This window comes from Anolis carolinensis, unplaced genomic scaffold (assembly GCF_035594765.1).
Source record: "Anolis carolinensis isolate JA03-04 unplaced genomic scaffold, rAnoCar3.1.pri scaffold_13, whole genome shotgun sequence".
NCBI classification, from domain to species: domain Eukaryota; kingdom Metazoa; phylum Chordata; class Lepidosauria; order Squamata; family Dactyloidae; genus Anolis; species Anolis carolinensis.
In genome coordinates, this window is record NW_026943824.1 from 9363908 (window position 1) to 9386852 (window position 22945).

The following is a 22945-nucleotide window of genomic DNA, read 5'->3' on the forward strand; positions in this document are numbered from 1 at the left end:
GTTCTCTTTTTCTCATTCTTCTGTGTGGGAATGCACGAAGCAAGTCATCTCATGCTAGATTTGTAGTTAAGGAGCGGCACCTCCGGAATTGCTCTGTTTGCAATGCCAGTCACTATGGTTAGCATTGTTTCCTCCATCCCTGTTAGACAGGTAAATGTAATAAGATCTGACTGTGAATGACAATACCTCTCTGGCGAGATTGATGGAGTGACGGGCTTTGGCTCTCCTTGGAGGCTTGGCTTACTGTTGATACAGCAATAAGTTTGACTGATCTGCTCATTAAAGTTTAATATTTCCAAACTTCTTTATCCTCCCCATCTGAGATCTTTCCTAATGTAAGATGTAACTACACTGGAGACTGATTAAAACCCTTTCGTCTTCTCCCCCTTTCCCCCCTTTTGCTCTCCAGCTGAGATAGTATTTCTGCAGGAACGGCAAAAATCCAAAATTAATCATCCGCCTTTGTTAGTTGTTGCAAAGCGATGGGCCGGAAGGCGGGAGGGAGGGGGAGAGATCCAGGGCTGCAAATGGGAACCGTCCATGCAATCCGTTCCAAATTAGAGCTGCTTGAAGCATCCCAAAAGAAACTGGGAGACTGTGGGGATTGTCTTTTTTAGACGAGTTGTTCGAGATGAGGCAGCAAGATTCGGTTATTAGAAAAGAAAGAGCCGTGAAAGCATGGAAAGATGAGGGAACAGGATTGGCAGATAATTGGCTGGAACCTGGTTGTTGAGTCCCAACGGAAGGAGACTCACCATTGAATGGTACATCAGCATGGAATTCCATAGATTCAGGGGGTCAGTGACAGCTGAGTGGACCAATAAGCTTCAGGGCATGGTGTTAAGACACAGCAATGGAAACAGGGACGGGCCCCACCCAGTGGTTTGAGGACAATTTTGAATCCCAGTATCCAATATAGACTTCACCAGACATGGAAGATCAAATACCTACAAGCATATGCAGACACAAACTGGGAGTATCTTGTTTCGCTATCTGACATCCGGAGGTTTGACATGGGTCTCTGTACTCCATTGTATCATAAGAGTAGAAGCAGAGAGATCCAAAATGGCTGTTATCCCTTGGTTTGTGCATAATGTTCCTTCTTGGTGCCAATTTGAGAGGATCTGCAGAGAAAAAATGGAAATATGTGATATAATAAAGAGTTCTGAGATACTTGCAGAAATTGGTATTTTTAAACTTTGAAATGCCTTTTTGGAGGAGGGGTTCATACGATTTGGGGGCCCAAAATTACCTCACATTATGTCAATTTTATTTCAGTATGGGGGGACCTGGTGGAAGGCTGCAGGTGATGATGGGCTGCTTCAGTGGCTACATGAAATCCTTGTGTTGTATGATCTCCTAAGCAACTTTGGTGGATTTATGTCTTTGGCCGATTACGGACTCAGGTCCAGGTTCCTTGGTTTACATTCTTGCCCTCAGGCAAAGATCATTTCCATCTTCGAGTCGCCCTGATGAACAGTAAAGCAAACAGAAACACTCACCAACAGATGGGAAGGTGCCTCGCATTTCTAACCACGCTAACATTTAAGCTGAAGTACAGTGTGGTGCTGAAATTTTATGTCTTGTTTTTTTATCACCTAGTCATTCAAATTCAACAGCATAAGATCAAAAATGGGTCTTTGGGGAGTCAGGGGGATATAAATGGGAGGAAAATGATGGTGAAATCCTCTGAGTTATGCTGGAAGACTTAGAGGAATGTCTTTCTTTAAAAAAAAAATCAATTTCCCCACTTTTGGGAAATTCCTGCACCCTTAACACCCATGAGAAAAGAAGCCTACTGTATTGATTTTGGCAGGCAATTTATAATACCTTTTCATTATATGCTTTCATTAGCAATTGTTTATCAATTCCATGTTCAAAAAAGTATATGGGATTCTAAAACACATGAAATCCAGTGTCTATTGACTGTGTGGAAAAGATGCTAGGTGGATAACATGCTCTATTTTGGCACAAATGGAAGCTTTCAATGCTTCCACATATGCCGGCCCTGCAAAGAGTAATTTTTCAAAATGCCATTTTCGACCTATCCATGGGAAATGTTTCTCCTTTCTGGTTTATGCATCAGAAAAGTGAGAAATGATTTACCCTGGCTTTTCAGGGTAAAATCAGTTTGCAGCCTTCCCCCTAGGTTTTGAATATCCCCAGGGGATTGTGGATGAGGGTGATGCATAGAGAACAAGTGTGCAATTAATCGGAAATTGAAAATTCCTCTTGTTATTCTTCTTCCAGCCGGTCTTGCTGTGTTCCTCATTCTGGTGTACCTGTTCTTTGTGTGGATTAGTCTTGGCTGGCTGTAGGTGGCAGCAGAAGCCAAATTAAAAAACAAAACAAAACAAAACACACTGTCCTTAACCAGACACATCGAGGCACACAAAATCAAACTTGAAATGCATTGGAGAATGTGGCTCTGAAAGAGAGAGAGAAGCCCCGTCTACACTGCCATATAATCCAATTTCAGAATGCAGATTATTTGCATTGAACTGGATTATATAGCAGTGTAGACAGGGCCTGAGAGATAAATCCTGGTGTGATTTGTGAAGTGCCATATTGAAAGAAATATATCCTTAATTTCTGGCTAATGGGAAATCCTTATGTCTGATCAATCGGAGACATTTGGAACCAGATACTGAGATTACCAATCTTCATCAAAAGCGTTGGCCATGGGGAGAAAGTCGATTAGATTTGTGGCCATCTCATGCCGAAAAAATAATTCTCTAGCCGGGTGGTCACCATTTCACCCATCAGAGTAATGCTTTCTCCTTGCAATATGACATCTTGCTTTTTTATCATGTCAGAAGCAACTTGAGAACATACTGCAAGTTGTTTCTGGTGTGAGAGAATTGGCCGTCTACAGAGACGTTGCCCAGGGGATGCCCGGATGTGTTACCATCCTGCTGGGAGGCTTCTCTCATGTTCCCACAAGCTACAGCTGACAGATGGGAGCTCACCCTGTCTCATGGATTTGAACCGGCAGCCTTCAGGTCAGCAACCCAACCTTTAGGCCAGCAGTTCAGCTGGCACAAGGGTTTAACCCATTGCACCACTGCAGCTCCTATCTTGTTTGTTGATATGGGCAAAATGAGTTTGGCACACCATCTCCTGTAGACCCAAGTGAAAGCCAAGTTTTCTTTGCTATTGTTTACTTTATTTATAGACTAAAATTCATAATTTCAAAACCATCTGGATAGACTTGCCTTGGGCATTTGTTTAACACTGAGAAGAAATACAAGGCAGGGAAGAGGTCCATTTTGCTCCATGTCTTACTGTTCTTGGGAAAGTTGATCTGAGTTTGTGTAACGCCAGAATTCCTTTTGCTTTACTTGGATTTCTATCTCTGGGGCAATGCTCATTAAAAGCCAGCAGCAGGTGATGCAAATTGCAAACATCTCCCTAAGTGAGGAATTTATGGCCTCATTCAGGATGCTTGAAAGGGTTTCTGCATTTCTAAGAGTTTGGAATAAACAAGCACCAGCTGAGTTTTGACATCCTACTTGGATAGTGCAAATCTCATGTAATTATACAGTGGTTGTGCTACGCTGCCCTTCACATGAATACTTACTTGATGAAATTGATTGTTTATCTACTGCCTGTGTCCATGAATATTGTCCCATTGTGCAATGGGAAAAGCATAAGGGGTGCATCTGTACTGCTACATTAATGCAGTTTGACATCACTTTAACTGCCATGACTCTATTATGGGATTTGTAAGTTGATAAGGCATTGTTTGGTAAAGAAAGTGAAATACCTTGTAAAACTATAATTCCCATGATTCCATAGCATTGAGCCATGGGTGTCACAGTGATGTCAAACTGCATTAATTCTGCAGTGTAGATGCACCCAAGGCCCTCATCAATCCAGGATTTCTCTTGTCTGGGCTTCTTGATACTTGTCAATTGACTATTATAATTGTATATTTATATTACATGCAATATTACTAATAATATTGCGATATAGTTGTATAATATAATATATTGTATGTATATATACTTGTAAACCGCCCTGAGTCCCCTTTGGGGTGAGAAGGGCGGTATATAAATGTCGCAAATAAATAAATAAATAAATAAATAAATAGTGTGCTATCCCTGAAACTGGAGCTGATAAGTTAGAAAAAGTACACTTATATGGCTTTCTACAGTAAGATTTCTGCAAATTCAGGACCTGACAACAATGCTTATGTCTCCGTGGAAGTGATGACATTTGGCTACCGGGGCAATATTTACACGAGGAAAATCGAACACATGTGGCTTTCATGAAGCTGCCTGCCATGAGTGCTTGCTTTTCAAAACTGAGCCCCAAATATTGTCTTGACATCTGACTATTTGGAGAGAATGAGTTCAGTCTGTTTGTTTGTATGGTTACCTCAATGATCTCAAATCATTCTTGGCAAGAAATTATTGTGATTTAGCTTCAGTCTGTTGAAATGGCATTCAAGGAAAGAGCAGATGTTGGAGGCTAGAGATTTCCTAACCACCTGTCTCTTTTGTTTCTTATTTCTTACATCTATGCTTACGTTATCCAACCTCCAAAGAGATGTGGGGTGCATCCTAACTGTAGAATAAATGCAATTTGACACTACTTTAACTGCCATGGCTCAATGCTATGGAATCACGGGATTTGTAGTTTTACAAAGTCTTCAGGCTTCTCTACTAAAGAAGACTGGTGCCTTGCTGAACTACAAATCCTAGAAGCCGTGGCAGCTAAAGTGGTGTCAAACTGCATTCATTTTTCAGTGTACAGGCTGCATCTTTACAAGAACCATGGAGGGTGCGTCAGGAATGGAGAAGGATTTGTCAAAGTCCAAATTCTGGTCTGGATGAGTTGCTCTCAGCTATCCTAGACCCATTAAAGAACAACAAATACATTAACAGCACATTATACAGGCTTGTCTTGCATAAGAAAATAATTAATATGGGGAATGCGAGTATAACCTTTGTAAACAGCCCCATTGAATTATCTGGCTGGAGCTGTTTGGACTGGCCGAAGTTTCTGTATCTTCTTCTTTGTTGTTGTGTGCCTTTGAGTAGTTTCTGACTTCTGGCTAAGGTGAACCAATAACATGGTTCTCTTGGTAGATAAGTTCAGAAGAGTCTTGTTGTCGCTTTCCTCTAAGAGAGTATGACTTGCCCAAGGCCGCCCAGTAGCTTCCATGGCTGAACAAGGATTTGAATTCTGGTCCCTTGAGCCCTTGAGCCCTTGTCCAGTGCTCAGACCACTACACCACACTGACTCTGCACATTACTGTAATCCAAATGAGAGGTAAGATGTCATTGTATCCAGGCCTGAAGTCTCAATACATCTGTAATATTCTTGCCACCCCTCCCCACTATATCTATATGGCCTATCTCAACAAAGGTAACAGCAGTGACACTATTGCTATTTACAAATATCCTTAGTTGGCCTTTGTGTTCCTGGTCATCTTCCAAAATGTGAGGCAAATCATTTGGGAGAGTCCATTCCTTCTCTCTTCTTTCTGTGAAAATGCTAAGACTTTGGACTCACCACTTACCAATGAATACAGCATTGAATTTCACAGACAGACATGAAGGCATGTACATCAAGCAAAGCACTGAGGTGGGGTGGGGGATTAGGGGGAGGATATTGAGATACATACTAATTCCCATTTGTTGATCCGGTTTTCTTTCATTGAGGCAGTGGACTTATTCATGACCTTAACATCCCAGTGTTTGTCCCTCTGGCCATTGTGAAGAGGCTATTTATTGAAATCTTCCTTGGCATAGCTGGAATCGATGGCTGGAATAGGATGGTTCATGATCTCATTAAACACTACTTAGAGTGATAATTTTGGATAATGGGGGAATTTTAAGAGCATTAATGACAATCTGCAGGCAAGATATGGATGGAAAGGTATTGGAAGGCACTTTGTGGTCTAATGGGAAGGAATGAGCAGAGAAAGAACCAAAGGGCTCAATTCTTCTAACTAATACAGTAGAGTCTCACTTATCCAACATAAATGGGCTGGCAGAATGTTGGATAAGCGAATATGTTGGATAATAAGGAGGAATTAAGGAAAAGCCTATTAAACATCAAATTAGTTTATGATTTTAAAAATTAAGCACCAAAACATCATGTTATACAACAAATTTGACATAAAAAGTAGTTCAATATGCAGTAATGTTATGTTGTAATTACTGTATTTACGAATTTAGCACCAAAATATCACAATAGATTGAAAACATTGACTACAAAAATGGCTTGGATAATCCAGAACGTTGGATAAGTGAGTGTTGGATAAGTGAGACTCTACTGTAGTAGGATCTGGGGTTAGCAATGGATGATTCTTGTACCAAAGGAGGACAGTTAAGACAATTAAAGGTAGTCAAAGTGGAATCACACTGCTATAGTTGTGTAGTGTGAAAGGATTTCCAGTCTCCAAAATAGGCTTAAGTATGTTAGAAGGACTCCAGATCTTCTAGGATGTGCTCAGCTGGGAACATAAACATGTAGCTAAAAGTGGGGGAAAAGTTCTCATCAGGACACCTGTCTGCTTTGCCTTCCCTGTATAAACAATCTTTCACTTGACCTTTAGTATAACATTTATTTTTAAGTTGGCCTTTATAATCCATTAATGGGTTTCTGCTTTCTGTTGAGCAACAGGTTTCCTTTACGATTTCTCGAATCCTTTGCAGCCTGCTATTTGTCACTTGCTGATCACTAGAGAGGTAAGGATTCCAGCTAGTTTCATCCCTATCAGTTCCACATGTGTTCATTTGAAAATGGATTCCATCCCATTTCTGATGTATTATTTTGTTTCTTTTTTAAAAAGAAATGCACAAAACATGCATTTTGGACATTTTTCTTCACAATATTTATAAGTGCATCTAGACTCAAAGTACTGTCTTAGTAACTTTCTGAAACAGAACTAGTGCTTTTTGAAACAGAATTAGAGCCTCTTGGGATCCATTCCACTGTGTGTCTTGATTCTCTCTTCCTTTATCCCATCAAACAGAGTTATATGATGCAAAATGTTCACAAAACTCTCCATAGTTTTGTTTCTCTCTGAAATAAACTAAGGACCTTGGATAGCGTACTTACAGTGTAGACCAAGTTGTACAATATGAAGCCTGAAGACCGCTTAAGCCCTTGGGATCCCAAAGAGTGTGTCCCATTCCCCCACAAAGTCCTGAGACCCCCCTAAATTAAACTTAGTGCAATTTTGGGGTGCTTTTTCACTTGAAAACTGGCTAAATCAACACCAACCGAGCTACAAATGCTTCCTTCATTCCCCCCGGAGTGCCCTAACTCACAAGGGAAGTAATGTGATGCCATTCCTGATGCATTGAGATTGAATGGTTCAGTTTGCCAAAGGGATACGGAGTGAATTGGTTTCTACTCTGTCCATGGCAGCCAACACTTGATTTGGACCAAAATCCAGAGCAGATTCCCAGAAAAAAAACAACTGGAAACACCAATCACTATGGTCTCCATAACTTCTCCCATCTTGCGTTCAATTCTAAATTTACCTTACCAACCCAACTATTTTTTTTACCAAGCTATTATAAGCATTTCTCTTCCCTGCTCCCCTGCCACTCTGCCGTTATTTTGAGATACCTCCCCTGGCTCGTACTACTTAGTTTTTAGAATGCACTCTTATTTTTTTCCTATTCGAGTTCTAAAGAGAGATAGCATTTTTATATTGTGCTGACTGCAACAAACACAATACTTTAAGTGCCATTTTGCTCAAAGCAGGCGTATGCTGTGGGTAATTGCTTCCTACTGAATTCTCCTCTTACTGATATTTGTTCAGCAGCGTTTGGCCCAAGGATTTCCAATTGGTTTTTGCGTTGTATGCATTCATTTACCTATTATATTTTCATGGATTTGCTCGTAATGGGGCGGATGCCCTCCTAATCCAGACCTCTTCTTCTCTATAAGGCATTGTGTTTCTTGTATTTAACTAAAATAAAGTTGGCATGGATTTGTGTGGCTACTTGGAAGTCAGTCCTCTCAGCAGGGTCTTCCTTCCTGCTCTTTCTTTCTCTCTCTTTTAATAATAATGATGGAAAACATTTCTGATGAAGATTATGTCTTTGCAAATGGCTCTGCTGATGTGTTTCTTCAAGTCATTTGCAATTTATAGAAACCCTAAAATGAACCATATTTACAGTATTTATATTCCACCCATCTCACCCTGAAGGGGACTCACGGTGGATCACAATGCACATATACATAGCAAAGATTCAAAGCCATTAGACATACGAGATATATAGACAGACACAGAGGCAATTCAACATTCCAGCTTCCGGCTTCATGAGGGTCTGCTTCATTCCAGCCACAGGAGGAGCTGCCAATTCACCGTCCACTTGCGACACTGAGTCCTTGATGGAGTACTTCATCATTCTTCCGCACACTGCTGGAAGGTTTTATGGTGTCGTAAATTAGTTAAATTAGCCTCCCTGCATAAAGCGGTACCTAAATTTCCAACTCAACAGATGCAACTGTTTTGGGCTGCATAGGTCAACAGCAAGCTAGACTATTAATGGTCAGGAGCTTACCCTGATCCGGGCTGACTTTGAACTCATAACTTCTTGGTCAGTAGTGATTTATTGCAGCTGGCTATTAACCAGTTGTGCAACAGCCCAATCCTTATGGGATTTTCATGGTAAATGTGTTCATAGAGGGTTTGCCATTGCCATCTCCTGCAACTGAGAGAGTGTGACTTGCCCAATGTCACTCGGGAGGTTTTATAAATATGCATTTTGTTGATGTTTTGATGATATGCATAGACATTCCCTTATCAATGTCTTGATGTGCAACAGGACTGATGAACAATGGACCAAAGTGCCTCTGTTCCAATGTGCATTGGTATCATGGTGCATTGATCCTATTAAGCATTACCCCCAATATGCATCAATTGCATTGCCAATTCCTCTTCATAGGAAAGTAATAGCAGTCCTTTGCAGGACAGAGAAGCTATGGGACTGCCTGGCCGTAATTCCTGCAGGTGTAGTTCACATACAAAGACATAGGTCTCCACCAGGAATCTGGCCCTGATTTGTAAGGGAGGCTTATAGTCATCCAGCATATGTTGTTACATTGAGAGCCTGGCAGTGGATTTTTCAAAGGGCCTCCAAATTAGACAAAGGGTAGCAGGTGTTCGTTAGGCTACATTGACCTTGAAATTGATTTCTCTATTTTATGACTTTCTGTAAGGAGATTAGTGTCAGATCTTTCTTCTTTTGTAACTTGGAACCATTTTCATAGCAATAGATGGTGCAGACAGTCAAATAAATTGCTGGCCAAGGGATATGTGATGTCAAGAGGGCAATACGGAGCTCGTTGCCATTGATTATTTAGCCACTGATTTGTAGGATCTGGGGGCAACCCCCCAAATTGATTTCCTTGCTTGGAGGACAACTGTGTGGGACAGGGCTGTTTATGGATTAGCCAGTATGTACTTGGTGCTGTTGTTTTGGCAATACGTTATAGCAAAAATGTACCAGGTTCCAAAGGACGAGGACAGCCCCCAAATGTATTCATTTGGTTTATTGATACAGAAATTTATACCTCATCCATAGCTAGTGGTAAATCACCTCTCTATGTCTCATGACAATTTCAAACAGCAATGCAATAAAGAGCTGTAAATCCAGTGAGAAACACAATCTGAATGCAGGGGTAATAATACAAAGGCAAAGGCAAAAACAGCAGATGAAACAACCCTTGAATAAAGTGGGAACTTAACAGATAATAACTTCAGAGACTAGAAATACCTATCAGCTGTTAGGAATTGTGGGAGTTGAAGTCCAAAACACCTGGAGGGGCTGAAGTTTGCTCATGCCTGTTGTTGTATGTTTCGGGACTGCCTTCTATTAGCTTCATATCATTTTTTTTAAGGAGGGGGTGGAAAACACGTCAACGGGTTTTACTCAGACTGTTACATGATCTCCGATGTGAGATTTCTCAACCCCTCTTTCTTTTTAATTATAGGGCCATAAATCTGCCGTAATAGACTTGACTACGGGTGCCAGGAATGCTCCTCAAGGTCCAGTAAGTTGAAACATTTTGCTGAATGGATTAGATTCTGAAACTGCCTTTTTGCATTCTTTTTTTGGTTTGCACTCCTTTGATCATCAATCAAATGCAATCTCTTTCTCTCTCTCTTTTTAACACTCATAGACAGATCTTGCGTGTCCTGGAAATGAGTGCATTAGAGTTGGCTAAATGTCCTCAAAAGCTTGAATGTGCGGAATTGGCAGACTTGTCAAACAGGGAGGAATCAGTTGCAAAGCACCGCAACTGGTGTTTATTAGGGGACTTGGGCAAATCCATCTAGTATGTGAATACTCATCATAGGGTGCATATTGGGATGGACTCCATTTGATGAAGGGGCACAAAGGAAAACAAATCTGTGACAACATAATGTTGTCAGTGAACCATGAGTTGTGTTTGTCTTTGGGAAGCTAGAACTCTTCGAATTTCTAAGCTGAGGTTCTGGGAATGGTTTCCTTCAGTATGGTCTTCAGTTTTGGAAACTGTGAGAAATATACACCACTTTAAAATGTATACGAAGAGACACATTTGCCTATTAAGGATGAAATAATCCAAATGCAATAGCATCAGATTTCTCCAGAACACATGGAAATGAACCTTCAATGATTACATTGAATATGGAAACAATTGCAGGTTTTATGGTTCCCAAGCCTCTCACATTTTGAATAATTGGGCAATAGCTCATTCCCAGACCCCATCATAGCAAGCTGTTCTTGGAGTGATGCTTCATGCTGTTGACTGGAGTTTTCTCTTAGTTCCTAAATATGTTTCATTACTTCTAATATTGCAAGTTTAGATTTCAGTTGTTGCATGTAGCTTCACTAATAGCTTTCAGGCCATATCTTTGACATGCTGTGCAAGATAAGGTCATCTTACACAATGTAGGTGTGATTTTTGCGTGTGATAGAGCCTCATTGTTTAATAATATCAGCCATGTGGTCTTTTGTGTTTTGAGGGAGTAATGCCATTCCACATTCCTCGCATCTCTCTCTTTCTTCCTACCTTTCTTTCACCCCAAGTTGCTAATGTGTTCAGGTTTTGTGTTTTAAAAGATTATGACAGTCACAGCTTCCACCTGTATTGATTTACCTGGTTCTGGTGTGTGTGTGTGTGTGTGTGTGTGTGTGTACACACACACACACACACACACACACACACAAAGAGAATGAAGAAATGTTGAAAAGAGTGCAATTGGTTGAGAATTAAGAAATGATAAGAACATTATCATAGGGGAAAGCAGTGGATGTGAGCATGCATTTGGGAAGAAAAGTCCTCATAACCAATAGTGGTTTGGAAAGGAGTAGTAGAGTTGTGTGTCATCTGCATACAGGAAGCCCACTCATAGCTGTCTATCCTATATATATATACACACACACACACACACACACACACATATGTATACATATACGTACACACACATATACATACATACAAAAGTGGATAAAATTATTACAAAACAATTGTATTTTTTTTACTAATTACTGTCCAAATTACTAGAAGTCTTAATGTTTAAGTGAGTTGACTGACAATCACCCAAGCTGAAACTCTGGGCAGTCTGCTATTGCTTGTAGTAACCTCAAAATATGCTCTTTGGAGTCTACTTTGATTGCCTCCATTTATATGCTGGGAAAAAATGTGGTGATGAAGGGCTTGGAAAAAGGTTTGGGGGAGGTTTGAGAACCGGACACCTTCTTATGCTATGTACAACCCAAGGACTGGAAAACCTCCACCCTCAGTTTCCAGATCTAATAATGTCTACATCATCTTCATATTCTATCCAATTTGTATACCTATATAGAAGTTTTGTTTTTGGGAGATTTTGAAAAAAAATTGAACTTTAACCAAAACAGTAAACACAGGGCTCTGAGCCTTATAGGTTTGTCCCATGTGAAATAGAGCCAAAAAAGCAACTGTTGCATGGTGTATCAACACTTAGGTAAATGCCATCATTTCAATGGGTCTGTTAAAGTTGAGACTAGCAATGGTGGCCAGTTGTGCCAAGTTCTGGAGCTCTGAGGAAGGTTTTCATATTTAAAGATGATAAATGTTTTGTGAAAATGGTTTGAAGGTGCTGCAATATCTTCATAACACTGTAGCGTTCCCCTTGTCAGCATGTCTAAAAGATTCCAAATTGAAAATGGCAGTAGCGTTGCCAATGTTTAAAGATCTCGCCCACCGTATATCATAAGGACCATATTTGGCAGGCTGAGAGGAAAAGAGAAACCTCTGCTTAAATTATAAACATTTTAAAAGTCTTTTGGATCCTCATCTGGGCTCATTAGGCATGCAAGAATTACAGAGCATGGCAGATTAGACTTGAGAGTCAACTTAGCTTTGGTGACATCACTCATTGAATCCCATGGGATTTTGCATGCTGCCTAATAACTGCAGCTGGCATTCAGCATAAACCCCTTAACATTTGCAATAACGTCTCAATATACTTCTGTTGAGATGCACGACTTACAAAGGCAGTAGATGAAACATATGCATACATCTCACACATACGTCTGTGTTTGAGAAAGATGGAAAATAATATGCTTAGAAATGCAATGGTTGGAGAGAGGATGTTCCATTCAAGAGCCAGTATAGTGTTCTGAATGTTGGATTAACTCCTGGGAATCCGGGGCTTCTCTGATCATACTTATATGTTTCTCTGGTTCCTCTCATCCAGGCCTCCATCAGCCATGGAATGGCTGGAGTGGGTTAGCTATTATAGAGAAAGTGCTAGATACAATAACGGGAGAACCATAGTGGAGTTCCAGATGCAGAAACCTTCTGCCTCTAATTATGTTTCTACAGCCAGACACAGACTGAGGACATCTTCCACCAAGATCTGCCTTAGGAGGCTTTGGTAGATGACGTCTTCCACTTGCATGTGGCTATGAGACTATAACGTGGTGCTTTTTCTTTTTCCTTTCTATTAGCAATGGAATGGCTATTGATGTCTATATCTATATAGAGAGAATTTTCTTGATTTCAGCTAGAACCATCCTCAAGATATAACATGAACAAGTGGCAGCTCATCAGGCTGCAAAGCTAACAGGAGAGGAGATTGTGGGCAATTTAAGAAGAGGCAGCTTTCCAGGAAGCAGCCGACCAAGATGAAAATAATGCAATTCCCATGATTCAACCTTGCTTTATTTTCCATCTGGCTTTTAATGAAATTGGCACCTTTGTCACTGCTTGAATCGTAACTCGTGCATTATTTTGTATCTCCCTTAAGTATGATGTTGGTAAACATCCAGTCTCAGAACGAAAGGGGCGGAGGGGGGGATATTGAGTTGGGTGAGGATGGCTTTGAGATTATCATATCAAGAGGTGAGCGGCAGGTCACAGAAACTATATTTTGACCAAAGAAATGTGCGTTTGCTTTGCCTTCTGGACAAGGGTGTTGACAATGTCTATGATGAATGGGGAAGTGTGCAAAGCATCAGCATGCAAAAGCAAAGAAAAAACAATTATGCAAAAGGGCTGAAGAATGATATGGCTTTCAGATAGTTTGGATCTCTTTATAGAAGTGCTTTTATGAAGACAAAGGAGAAGCAGAATTCACTTTCGATCCCTGTCGAGGTCCAGGAACTTGCCAACATATTAGATACCCAAATTACAAATTCCCAAATTGGGTGGAAATGGCTGGAGATTAAAACAAAATTGACTGCCGGAGAAAGCAAGATGAGTTGTACGTAAAAAATAAAATCAAGGTGGGATCAAATTCATTTTAGGATACTTATAACTGCTTCTAGTGGATATGACTCCGTTGCCATTTAGAGGAGTCCTAAGGTGTATCTTAGAATCATAGAATCATAGAATAGTAGAGTTAGAAGAGACCTCATGGGCCATCCAGTCCAACCCCCTGCTAAGAAGCAGGAAATCGCATTCAAAGCACCCCCGACAGATGGCCATCCAGCCTCTGCTTAAAAGCCTCCAAAGGAGGAGCCTCTACCACAGTCTGGGGGAAAGAGTTCCACTGCCGGACAGCCCTCACTGTGAGGAAGTTCTTCCTGATGTTCAGGTGGAATCTCCTTTCTTGTAGTTTGAAGCCATTGTTCCGTGTCCTAGTCTGCAGGGCAGCAGAAAACAAGCTTGCTCCCTCCTCCCTATGATTTCCCCTCACATATTTGTACATGGCTATCATGTCTCCTCTCAGCCTTCTCTTCTGCAGGCTAAACATACCCAGTTCTTTAAGCCTCTCCTCATAGGGCTTGTTCTCCAGACCTTTGATCATTTTAGTCACCCTCCTCTGGACGCTTTCCAGCTTGTCAACATCTCCCTTCAACTGCGGTGCCCAGTATTGGACGCAGTATTCCAGGTGTGGTCTGACCAAGGCAGAATAGAGAGGGACCATGATTTCCCTGGATCTAGACGCTATTCCCCTATTAATGCAGGCCAGAATCCCGTTGGCTTTCTTAGCAGCCACATCACATTGCTGGCTCATGTTTAACTTGTTGTCCACGAGGACTCCAAGATCTTTTTCACGTGTACTGCTGTCAAGCCAGGCGTCCCCCATTCTGTATCTTCACTGTTGAGTTAATGCAATGTGACACCACCTTAACTGCTGTGGCTCAGTGCTGTCTAATCATGGCAGTTATAGTTTGCTGAGGCACTAGAACCATTTGCAGAGAAGGATTCCAAACTTTCAGGATTCCATAGCATTGAACAATGGCAGTCAAAGTGGGGGTCAAACTGCATTCATTCTACAGTGTAGAGACACTCCTAGACTCCTTGGCAAACTCGTGGCCAGATTATGTTTTGTGCAGGAGACCCAGCTTCAGGAATGGGGTGGATTTTAGGGGTCCAGATCAAAAGCTGTGGTGGACTGTATTCCAGCACCTAGCAGCTATTCCTAACCCTAAAGTATAGGGTTTTTCAAAAGGACAATTAAAGTGTTGGCTTTGACTGATAAAGCCCTGTAAAGCTTGGGTCCAGGTTATCTGTAGCACAGTAATCTCACTGCATGAGCACAGTGTTGCTTTAACGCTTCTGGAACATCCCTTCCCTCTGTCCTTTGCAGCTTGAGACCTATTGGCAGAATCATCATCATCATCATCATCATCATCATCATCATCATCATCATCATCCAAAGCAATGATTGTCTTCTCCAAAGCAATTTCTTTGGCATCTTTGGAAGACGAGTTGATATGTATTTTTATCAATAGTGGACAATCCTATAAGATAATGTGTCCAGTACTACAAGTTGATGGGAACTGTGGCGCATGATATCTGGAGAGTCAATCCCTTTGGGATTAGATAGATGACTGGTTTACTCCAGAAAGGCAGCTTTTGCCAGTGTTTCTATTCAATTCTGTATGGAATCTGTTCTGAATTTTAGTAGGAACTTTAAATGAACTGAATTCCAACCACACAGTAGTTTCCAATCCTTTAAATTTTGGGCAATGTATCCACCACTTCATCCATAGGCTTCTGATGCTGATCATGGAAACATAGGGCATAGCAAGGAAGATGGCTGGGAGTTCGATATACCTCCCAACCTCTGAGGATGCCTGCCATAGATGTGTGAAACGTTCGGAGGGAATGCTTCTGGAACATGGACATACAGCCCGGAAAACACACAACAACCCCAAGATGTTTATTGTTTTATTTCTCAAAAATAAGAAACTGGGTTGCTGTTAGTTTTCTGGGCTGTATGATTCCAGAATCCAGTGATTCTGGCCATGAAAGCCTTTGACAACACAATAAGAAACTGACTTGCAAAGCAACTACAAGCGAAGACACTCTGCTTGGCTCTTGAATCGGCAAGCTATTCGTCATCAATTCCTATTTTTCATTCTGCAGACAGTCCTCAATTTTTATTTCATGCCACACTGGAGGTGAATTACGGCTGATCATGAATTCATGCAGCTACCCAGCTAGTCAGTGGGCTTGTGAAATACCAGCAGTAATGAGCGATTACAATTTACATAATACAGACACACATCCGACCTAATACCGGAGCTTGCTGTTTGAAGTTCCCCGTATTGCGAGTGGCATTTACTTGCATTCGGATCAAAGAGAAATTGCTCGGCTGCCACCGAGGGAAGCGTCTCCTCTTTCTCCCCCCACCTTTCCCTGCACAGCTGCTCTGGTTTAAAAACCTTTTAAAGTGGGATCAAACTCATTTTTACAAGTCTGATAATCCCCCTGCCCCCCTTTACAGAATCGCGGCAATTAAATGCTTATGAAAAACCTGGTGGCCTTTGGCTCTGGTTGGGACGAAGCTATTGCTTCCTTGCTGAAACTGAACCCTGTGCCTTCATGCCAACAATCTATTTGCACCTGCTGATGTCCCGTTTTAGAGCCAAAATGCTTCTCTTTACCTGTCTTTGGTCTTCATGAAATGAGTTTATTTCATGCTGCTCCAGATATTATTATTATTTTTTGGGGGGGGTGCATCTACATTGTAGGATTAATAAAGTTTTACACCACTTTAACTGCTATGACTCAATGCTACGGAATTCTGGGAGTTATAGTTGGGTCAGGCACCAACAAGCTTGTAAAACAACAACTTCCAGAATTCCATAGCATTGAGCGATTAAAATGGCATCAAACTGTGTTAATTCTACAGTATAGATGTGTTGCGCTAGGACACAATGGAGCAGTGGATTCAAGCTATTGGAAAATTATCTGAATATTAGGAAGAACGTCCTGATGCTGTGAAACTATTCAACAGCGGAAGGTGTTTCCTTGGAGTTTTTTCTCTGGATGTTTTAAACACAGTCTGGATGACTATCTATAGGGTGGGCTTGGATTGTATGTTCTTGTATGGCAGATGGGGGTTGGACTGGATGGCCCTTGGGGTGTCTTCCAATATATTGACAGCTGAATTGATGTCCTTTACCCAAGAAGTGGACGGCTCTTAAAGTGGTCTGGGGTTACACTTATGTAGGTTTACAGTTGATCTTACTGAATACAGATCAGTTTGGGTTCCAAAACTCCAGGTTACAAATTACACTGCTAAATATCAGCCCTAGTTTATTCTTTCTTTACCTGCAGAATAAGGTGGTTCTCAGTGCTTGAGGACTGCCAGGGAGAAATGTAGAGGAGCAGCCAAGATTCTTTGCTTTTTACAAAGTCTCTTGGAAATTATTATAATACTGTTTATTTCCACACACGTTAATGTAATGTGCCTCCTAAACAGAAAACTGTGTTATGTGCAGAGAATGTTGTTTTGTGAGCAGGAAATACATATGAACGTCATGTTTGCAGATGATTTGTTTCTGGTCTTTGCATGGAATTGCAAAACTATGGATAATAGTGAATCCTGTTGAAACAAAGGACTTCTGGTTCAAGAATAGCATAGATGGTTCTAGAATAGCTAGAAAATGCCTAGAGTGGATAAATGAAAACACTTACCCAAGTCCTGTGGATACAGGGGTCCTATTGTATATAGTTTTGTATATAGAATATGGTTGTGTATGCAGATTAATTTTCTCACAGCGCAAATATGGTTGAGATTTGTATAGTCTCTGCATGGAAAGACTATGAACATAAAGATTTATGCCCCTATCCCCTGGTAATAGTTCCCTTGTTTTCCTCCTCATTTCACAGATATGTGAAAAGTATTGATATTGGAAAAAAGAAGCACTCGGACTTGGATGTTTGTTTGTTTGTTTAATAATCAAAGAGGTATCGAGGAAAGATTCTGTGTGAGATTCAAGAGCCTTCTAGAGAGTTCAATATAAGCAATAATGATTTTTCTCTCTTTTGCGTTCTTTTTTTTTTCCCTTGAGAAATAAAATTGCTGGAGGATGGCACTCTGTGATCGGAATGGAAATGAGGTGCTGAGCTACCTGAAATTACCTGTCTGTGCACCTTGAAGGGGGAAGATTTCTTTCCCAGTCTGGTCTAGAAAGGCAGAGTGAGGAGCATTAAAAAAAACCCTATTGTACCTTTCATGAAATGTCAGCTGGATATAAGGAGGTGAAGGTTTTCCATAAGTTGTAGTAATACAGTAGAGTCTCACTTATCCAACACTCGCTTATCCAACGTTCTGGATTATCCAACACATTTTTGTAGTCAATGTTTTCAATATATCGTGATATTTTGGTGCTAAATTCATAAATACAGTAATTACTACATAGCATTACTGCATGTAGAACTACTTTTTCTGCCAAATTTGTTGTCTAACATGATGTTTTGATGCTTCATTTGTAAAATCATAACCTAATTTGATGTTTAATAGGCTTTTCCTTAATGCCTCCTTATTATCCAACATATTCGCTTATCCAACATTCTGCTGGCCCGTTTATGTTGGATAAGTGAGACTCTACTGTACTAGTAGTAATGACTCTTATTATTATTTCTTAAATGAGAAAAACTTCCCTTCATCAAAACTGAGTACAGTGAGCCCTACACATTTGTGGATTTCATTTTTGAGAATTTGATTATTCATGCATTTGATTAATATGGTCACTTTGGAAATCTCTAGGCCCTCCAATGTACTTTGGTGGCCTTTTCTTTGCACATTACAACTGCACAATGTGCACTGTGTACTCTATGTTGTGCATTGAGACTGTACGTCATGTGTTGCATGTTGCACAATTTTGTTATTCTGCATTACGATTGCAGAATGCTAGCACAGCATATCATCATGTGTGGATATTTAAACTACATGGAGGTAATGTTGGATTAAAGTCCTAAAATCATAGAATCCTAGAGTTGGAAGAGACCTCGTGGGCCATCCAGTCCAACCCCATTCTGCCAAGAAGCAGAAAATTGCATTCAAAGCATCCCCGACATATGGCCATCCAGCCTCTGCTTAAAAACCTCCAAAGAAGGAGCTTCCACCACACTCCGGGGCAGAGAGTTCCACTGTTGAACAGTTCTCTCTGACAATAAGGAAGTTCTTCCTAATGTCCAGGTGGAATCTGTTTTCCAGTAGTTTGAAGCCATTGTTCCACGTCCTAGTCTCTAGGGCAGCAGAAAACAAACTTGCTCCCTCCTCACTATGACTTCCCCTCACATTTTAATACATGGCCCTCATCACGTCTCCTCTTAGCCTTCTCTTCTGCAGGCTAAACATGCCCAGCTCTTTAAGCCGCTCCTCATTGGGCTTAATCTTTCTATAATTTTATGATTTGTTTATTCCTTATGGGAAAGAAGAGGAGGAGGAGGAGGAGATGGAGATGGAGAAGAAGAAGGAGAATAACAACAACAGCAGCAACAACAATTTTATTACCTGCTTGTGTTATCTCCTCTTGTGGCTCAAGGCGGGGTATGACATAGAAGAAAGAAGAATGAGAAGGAATAGTAGGATTTGTTCATTTCCCAAGCAGATAATGATGCAGTTAAGCCTCAAAGGAGAGACAACTTCTTCCAAAACTTGGACTTGCCTGGTTTTCTTTTTCAAATGTTGACCTAAAGGGGAATACAATGCTGTGATTTCAAGTGTGGTGATAAGATGCCATCTAGTGACAATTTCTAGGAAGTTGTCGCTTGTGAGATTTGAAAAAGCTTTCCTTGGGAAAAGCTGAAAATAGGAGAGATAGTTCAGGTATACAGTAGAGTCTCACTTATCCAACACTCGCTTATCCAACATTCTGGATTATCCAACACATTTTTGTAGTCAATGTTTTCAATACATCGTGATATTTTGGTGCTAAATTCGTAAATACAGTAATTACTACATAGTATCACTGCATATTGAACTACTTTTTCTGTCAAATTTGTTGTATAACATGATGTTTTGGTGCTTAATTTTTAAAATCATAACCTAATTTGATGTTTAATAGGCTTTATCTTAATCCCTCCTTATTATCCAACATATTCGCTTATCCGACATTCTGCGGCCCTTTTATGTTGGATAAGTGAGACTCTACTGTATTACTAATGATCACATTCCACTTTTCAATGTGCAAGTCTTCCAGCTAAATTTCTGTCTATTTACTTTTAATACTCTTTCAAGCCAGGGCATTGAACCAGGGGCCATTGGCCACAATGGCAGAGGCTAATAGTTTTGAGTCCAAAATCTAAGGGGTGGCAATGGGTTTACCCCTTCTGTTGTCCTCAGAATAGCTTCCACATCTCTTTTTTTTTTTTTTGAAATGATTAACCTTCTGCTGATCTTATAATGAATTACCATAAGTAAAACTTTATGGAAAAGGACACAAAGGTGGTACCAAAATGACAATTCTTTGAAAGGTCCAAGTTTATAGGTTTTTCCCCAGTAGTGAATTTAATGCAGTTCCAGGTGGAATAACATGGATATTTTCTCCCTCTAAACCAGTGGTTCCAGAGGTCCACAAGAACTAAAATATGGTCCACGGCCTCACCATTACTATTACAGCCCAACCAATTTTTTTTCTTGGTGTTTTTAGGCCTTTTCCCGGGGTTATTTGGAGTGATGATTCTGAAAATTACATTGGATAGCTCTAGATGATTAAATATGGTTTTCTGTGAGTGAGCAGATGGTGTTGACTGGATGGCTTATGTTCTGTATCAGAAACTAGAGCTGATGTGGTCTATCCAATGCAATTTTCAGAATCAGCATCCCAAATAACCAAATCGAATCTGAAGTTGTCAAAAAACTGATTTGTTACTCTTTTAATACTAATGTTGGAGAGTGGTCCCTGGTCAAAATGGTCTCTGATCAAGTGGTCCTTGGTCAAGTTGTCTCTGGTCAAAAAAAGGTTGGGAACCACTGCTCTAAACAATAACATTTCTCCATTATTTCTTTAGAACGGAGTATTGAGTGTCTTTTGACATTTTTCAGCTAATCTGGATCCTATCTGGGCTCCCAAAACCACTTCTTGGCATCTTGTGATAAAACAGCATGCTGTGTGTAGGAGAAAACAGCATTTTCTGCAGAGAAAATAATATTTCTGTGCACAAAATGAAGTTTTCTTCACAAAACATTTTTTTTGCAAATTTTGCATAGAATAATTTCCAAACTGTGAATAAGTCTTTCCAAAATGACGCAGTTCTCAAAGATGTTTCCACAGCAGGAAGGCACTTGCTAAAATTACTTGCGAATTCTATTGAAAATGAAATGAGCAATGAATTACATCATTAATTTGGAATCAGCTGTAAAGAGAGCCATGGGGAACCACTGGGAGGGGAACCTGAAGACATCACCGATACACAGATGCTGCTGAAAAGGCCCTTTTATTGCCGAATATGAGATGCTGCCATTTATAGTTTCACAGCCCAGCTCCCTTGTTTCCTTGCTAGCTCTGCACCCCACCATTATCACCCACTGGGCTGTTTAGTTTCAGCTTATAGCTTAGCTGCAGATCAGGTAGTCACTAAGCCAGGGGGGCAGAATCAGTTCTCTCATAAAATCAGGATAACGGCACATTTTCTTCTTCTTCGGCGATGCAGACGATAAGATGTAATTCTCTCCACTGGATATTCTTAAGGTCGATCCAGGATGGAGTGAGGTCTTGAAAAATAACACTGCAAAAACTGAAGGCTCTTTTTAATATTGCGGTTGTGTTCCCGGGGAATAGCTGTGAGTTTTCAGTAGCGTGCCATTTAATCAACTGGCGCTGGTGACCATGAAATGCCCTCGCTCGTTTTTGCTGGGAACGTTTGCCTCCTGCCCCCCCCCCCCCAAAAAAAAGAATCTTTACCGATTTGTATGTCAAAACACTCCCAACGTCCTTCTTTGTGCTGCCTGTTGAGCAAAACTCTGCATGCAACCGGGGAGGCGCGTGCACTAAAAATTGAGGGTGTCTGTTTTTTGTGTCTGAAGTGGAAATGTAACTCCAGGGATATTCATAACTTAGGGCGGGGTGGGGGACTTTCTTAATTGTCTCTCCCCTGGGTTTCGGTTTCATTCCTCAAAGCAAGAGGATTTATCAGGCTATAAATAAGGTGATTCTGAAAGTCACATGCTTTGCGGGTAATCTGGGGGAAAAATAGAAAAGCAGAGCAGAGTGGGAATAACCTTGCTCCATCAATGAGAAATTCTCCCCTCCTCACCTTTGGATATAGTGAATCCACCTCTCTTTATGTTTTAAACATGATTCTGACCTTCTTGCTTTCAAGAGTTGGCATAGAGTTAAAGCAAAGGCTGTGGATCTAAAAGCAGGAAAGTCACCAGTGTAAACCAAGCAAGGCATCATTAGAGGGAGATTACACTGGGAAGGGGAATGGTAAACAAAACAGTCTTTGTTGGATGAGAGGGTGTTTAGATGAAGCTTTATCCATTTTTTGGCGAGATGGGTATAATGTGGGCCTGGACCTCCACATCTTCCTCAAAGCTCTTACTTCAGGTCTTGACTCCTCTAGACTTCTATGACAAAGTCTTTTCTTGTCAAAGGAGAATAAATTACCTCTTGTTGAAGGTTGCAGGAGGGTCACTTTCACAATTAAACATCAAAACAAAGAAGCAAGTTAAAAAGTCAATGCAAATCTAGGATGCACTGATAGGAATCTAGTGTCTACATTGAGGAAAGTCATTGTCCCACTCTCTTCTGCTTTGGTTAGACCTCACCTGGAATAATATTGTGTCCAGTTCTGGGCAAAGGAAATCAAGAATGATATGGACAAGCTGGAACAGACAAGGGCAACCAAAATGGTAATTTGCAAATCCCTCTGAGGGACAGCTTAGGATCTAAGGCTGTTTAGCTTGAAGAAGAGAAGAGAAGGACTGACACAATAACCATGTTGCAATATCTGTCTGGTTGATCCTTGGTGTCTCTTTCAATTCTGGGATTTTATGAACAATGCCTGTTTTTCAAAATCAGAAGCACATCTTGGCTCATGCAAACTCCAGGGTTTTCCTGCATCAGAAAATCAACCTTTTGGCCTACCTTCATGACTTATGTATAGATGGAGAAAGATGTGGATCAGGATGACAGCCATTTATACAACTGCTTTCATGTGTAGAAATTTTCAATGTAGTTAAATGTTCTAATATTGAATTCCACAATTTTAGTCAAATGCTCTACCACTAACTTTGGTCCCATGCTTTTAC

The 22945-nt window shown here is 40.7% G+C and overlaps 1 protein-coding gene across 1 annotated transcript in view; it reads left to right on the forward strand.

Moving 5' to 3' along the window:
• LOC103280470 (uncharacterized) overlaps nt 1–22945 on the forward strand; it is a 127643-nt gene that overhangs the window by 83611 nt on the left and 21087 nt on the right. The window contains exon 2 of the mRNA XM_062964645.1: nt 9967–10026. Within this exon, the coding sequence (XP_062820715.1) occupies nt 9967–10026 (60 nt within the window). The remainder of the gene's footprint in view (nt 1–9966; nt 10027–22945) is intronic.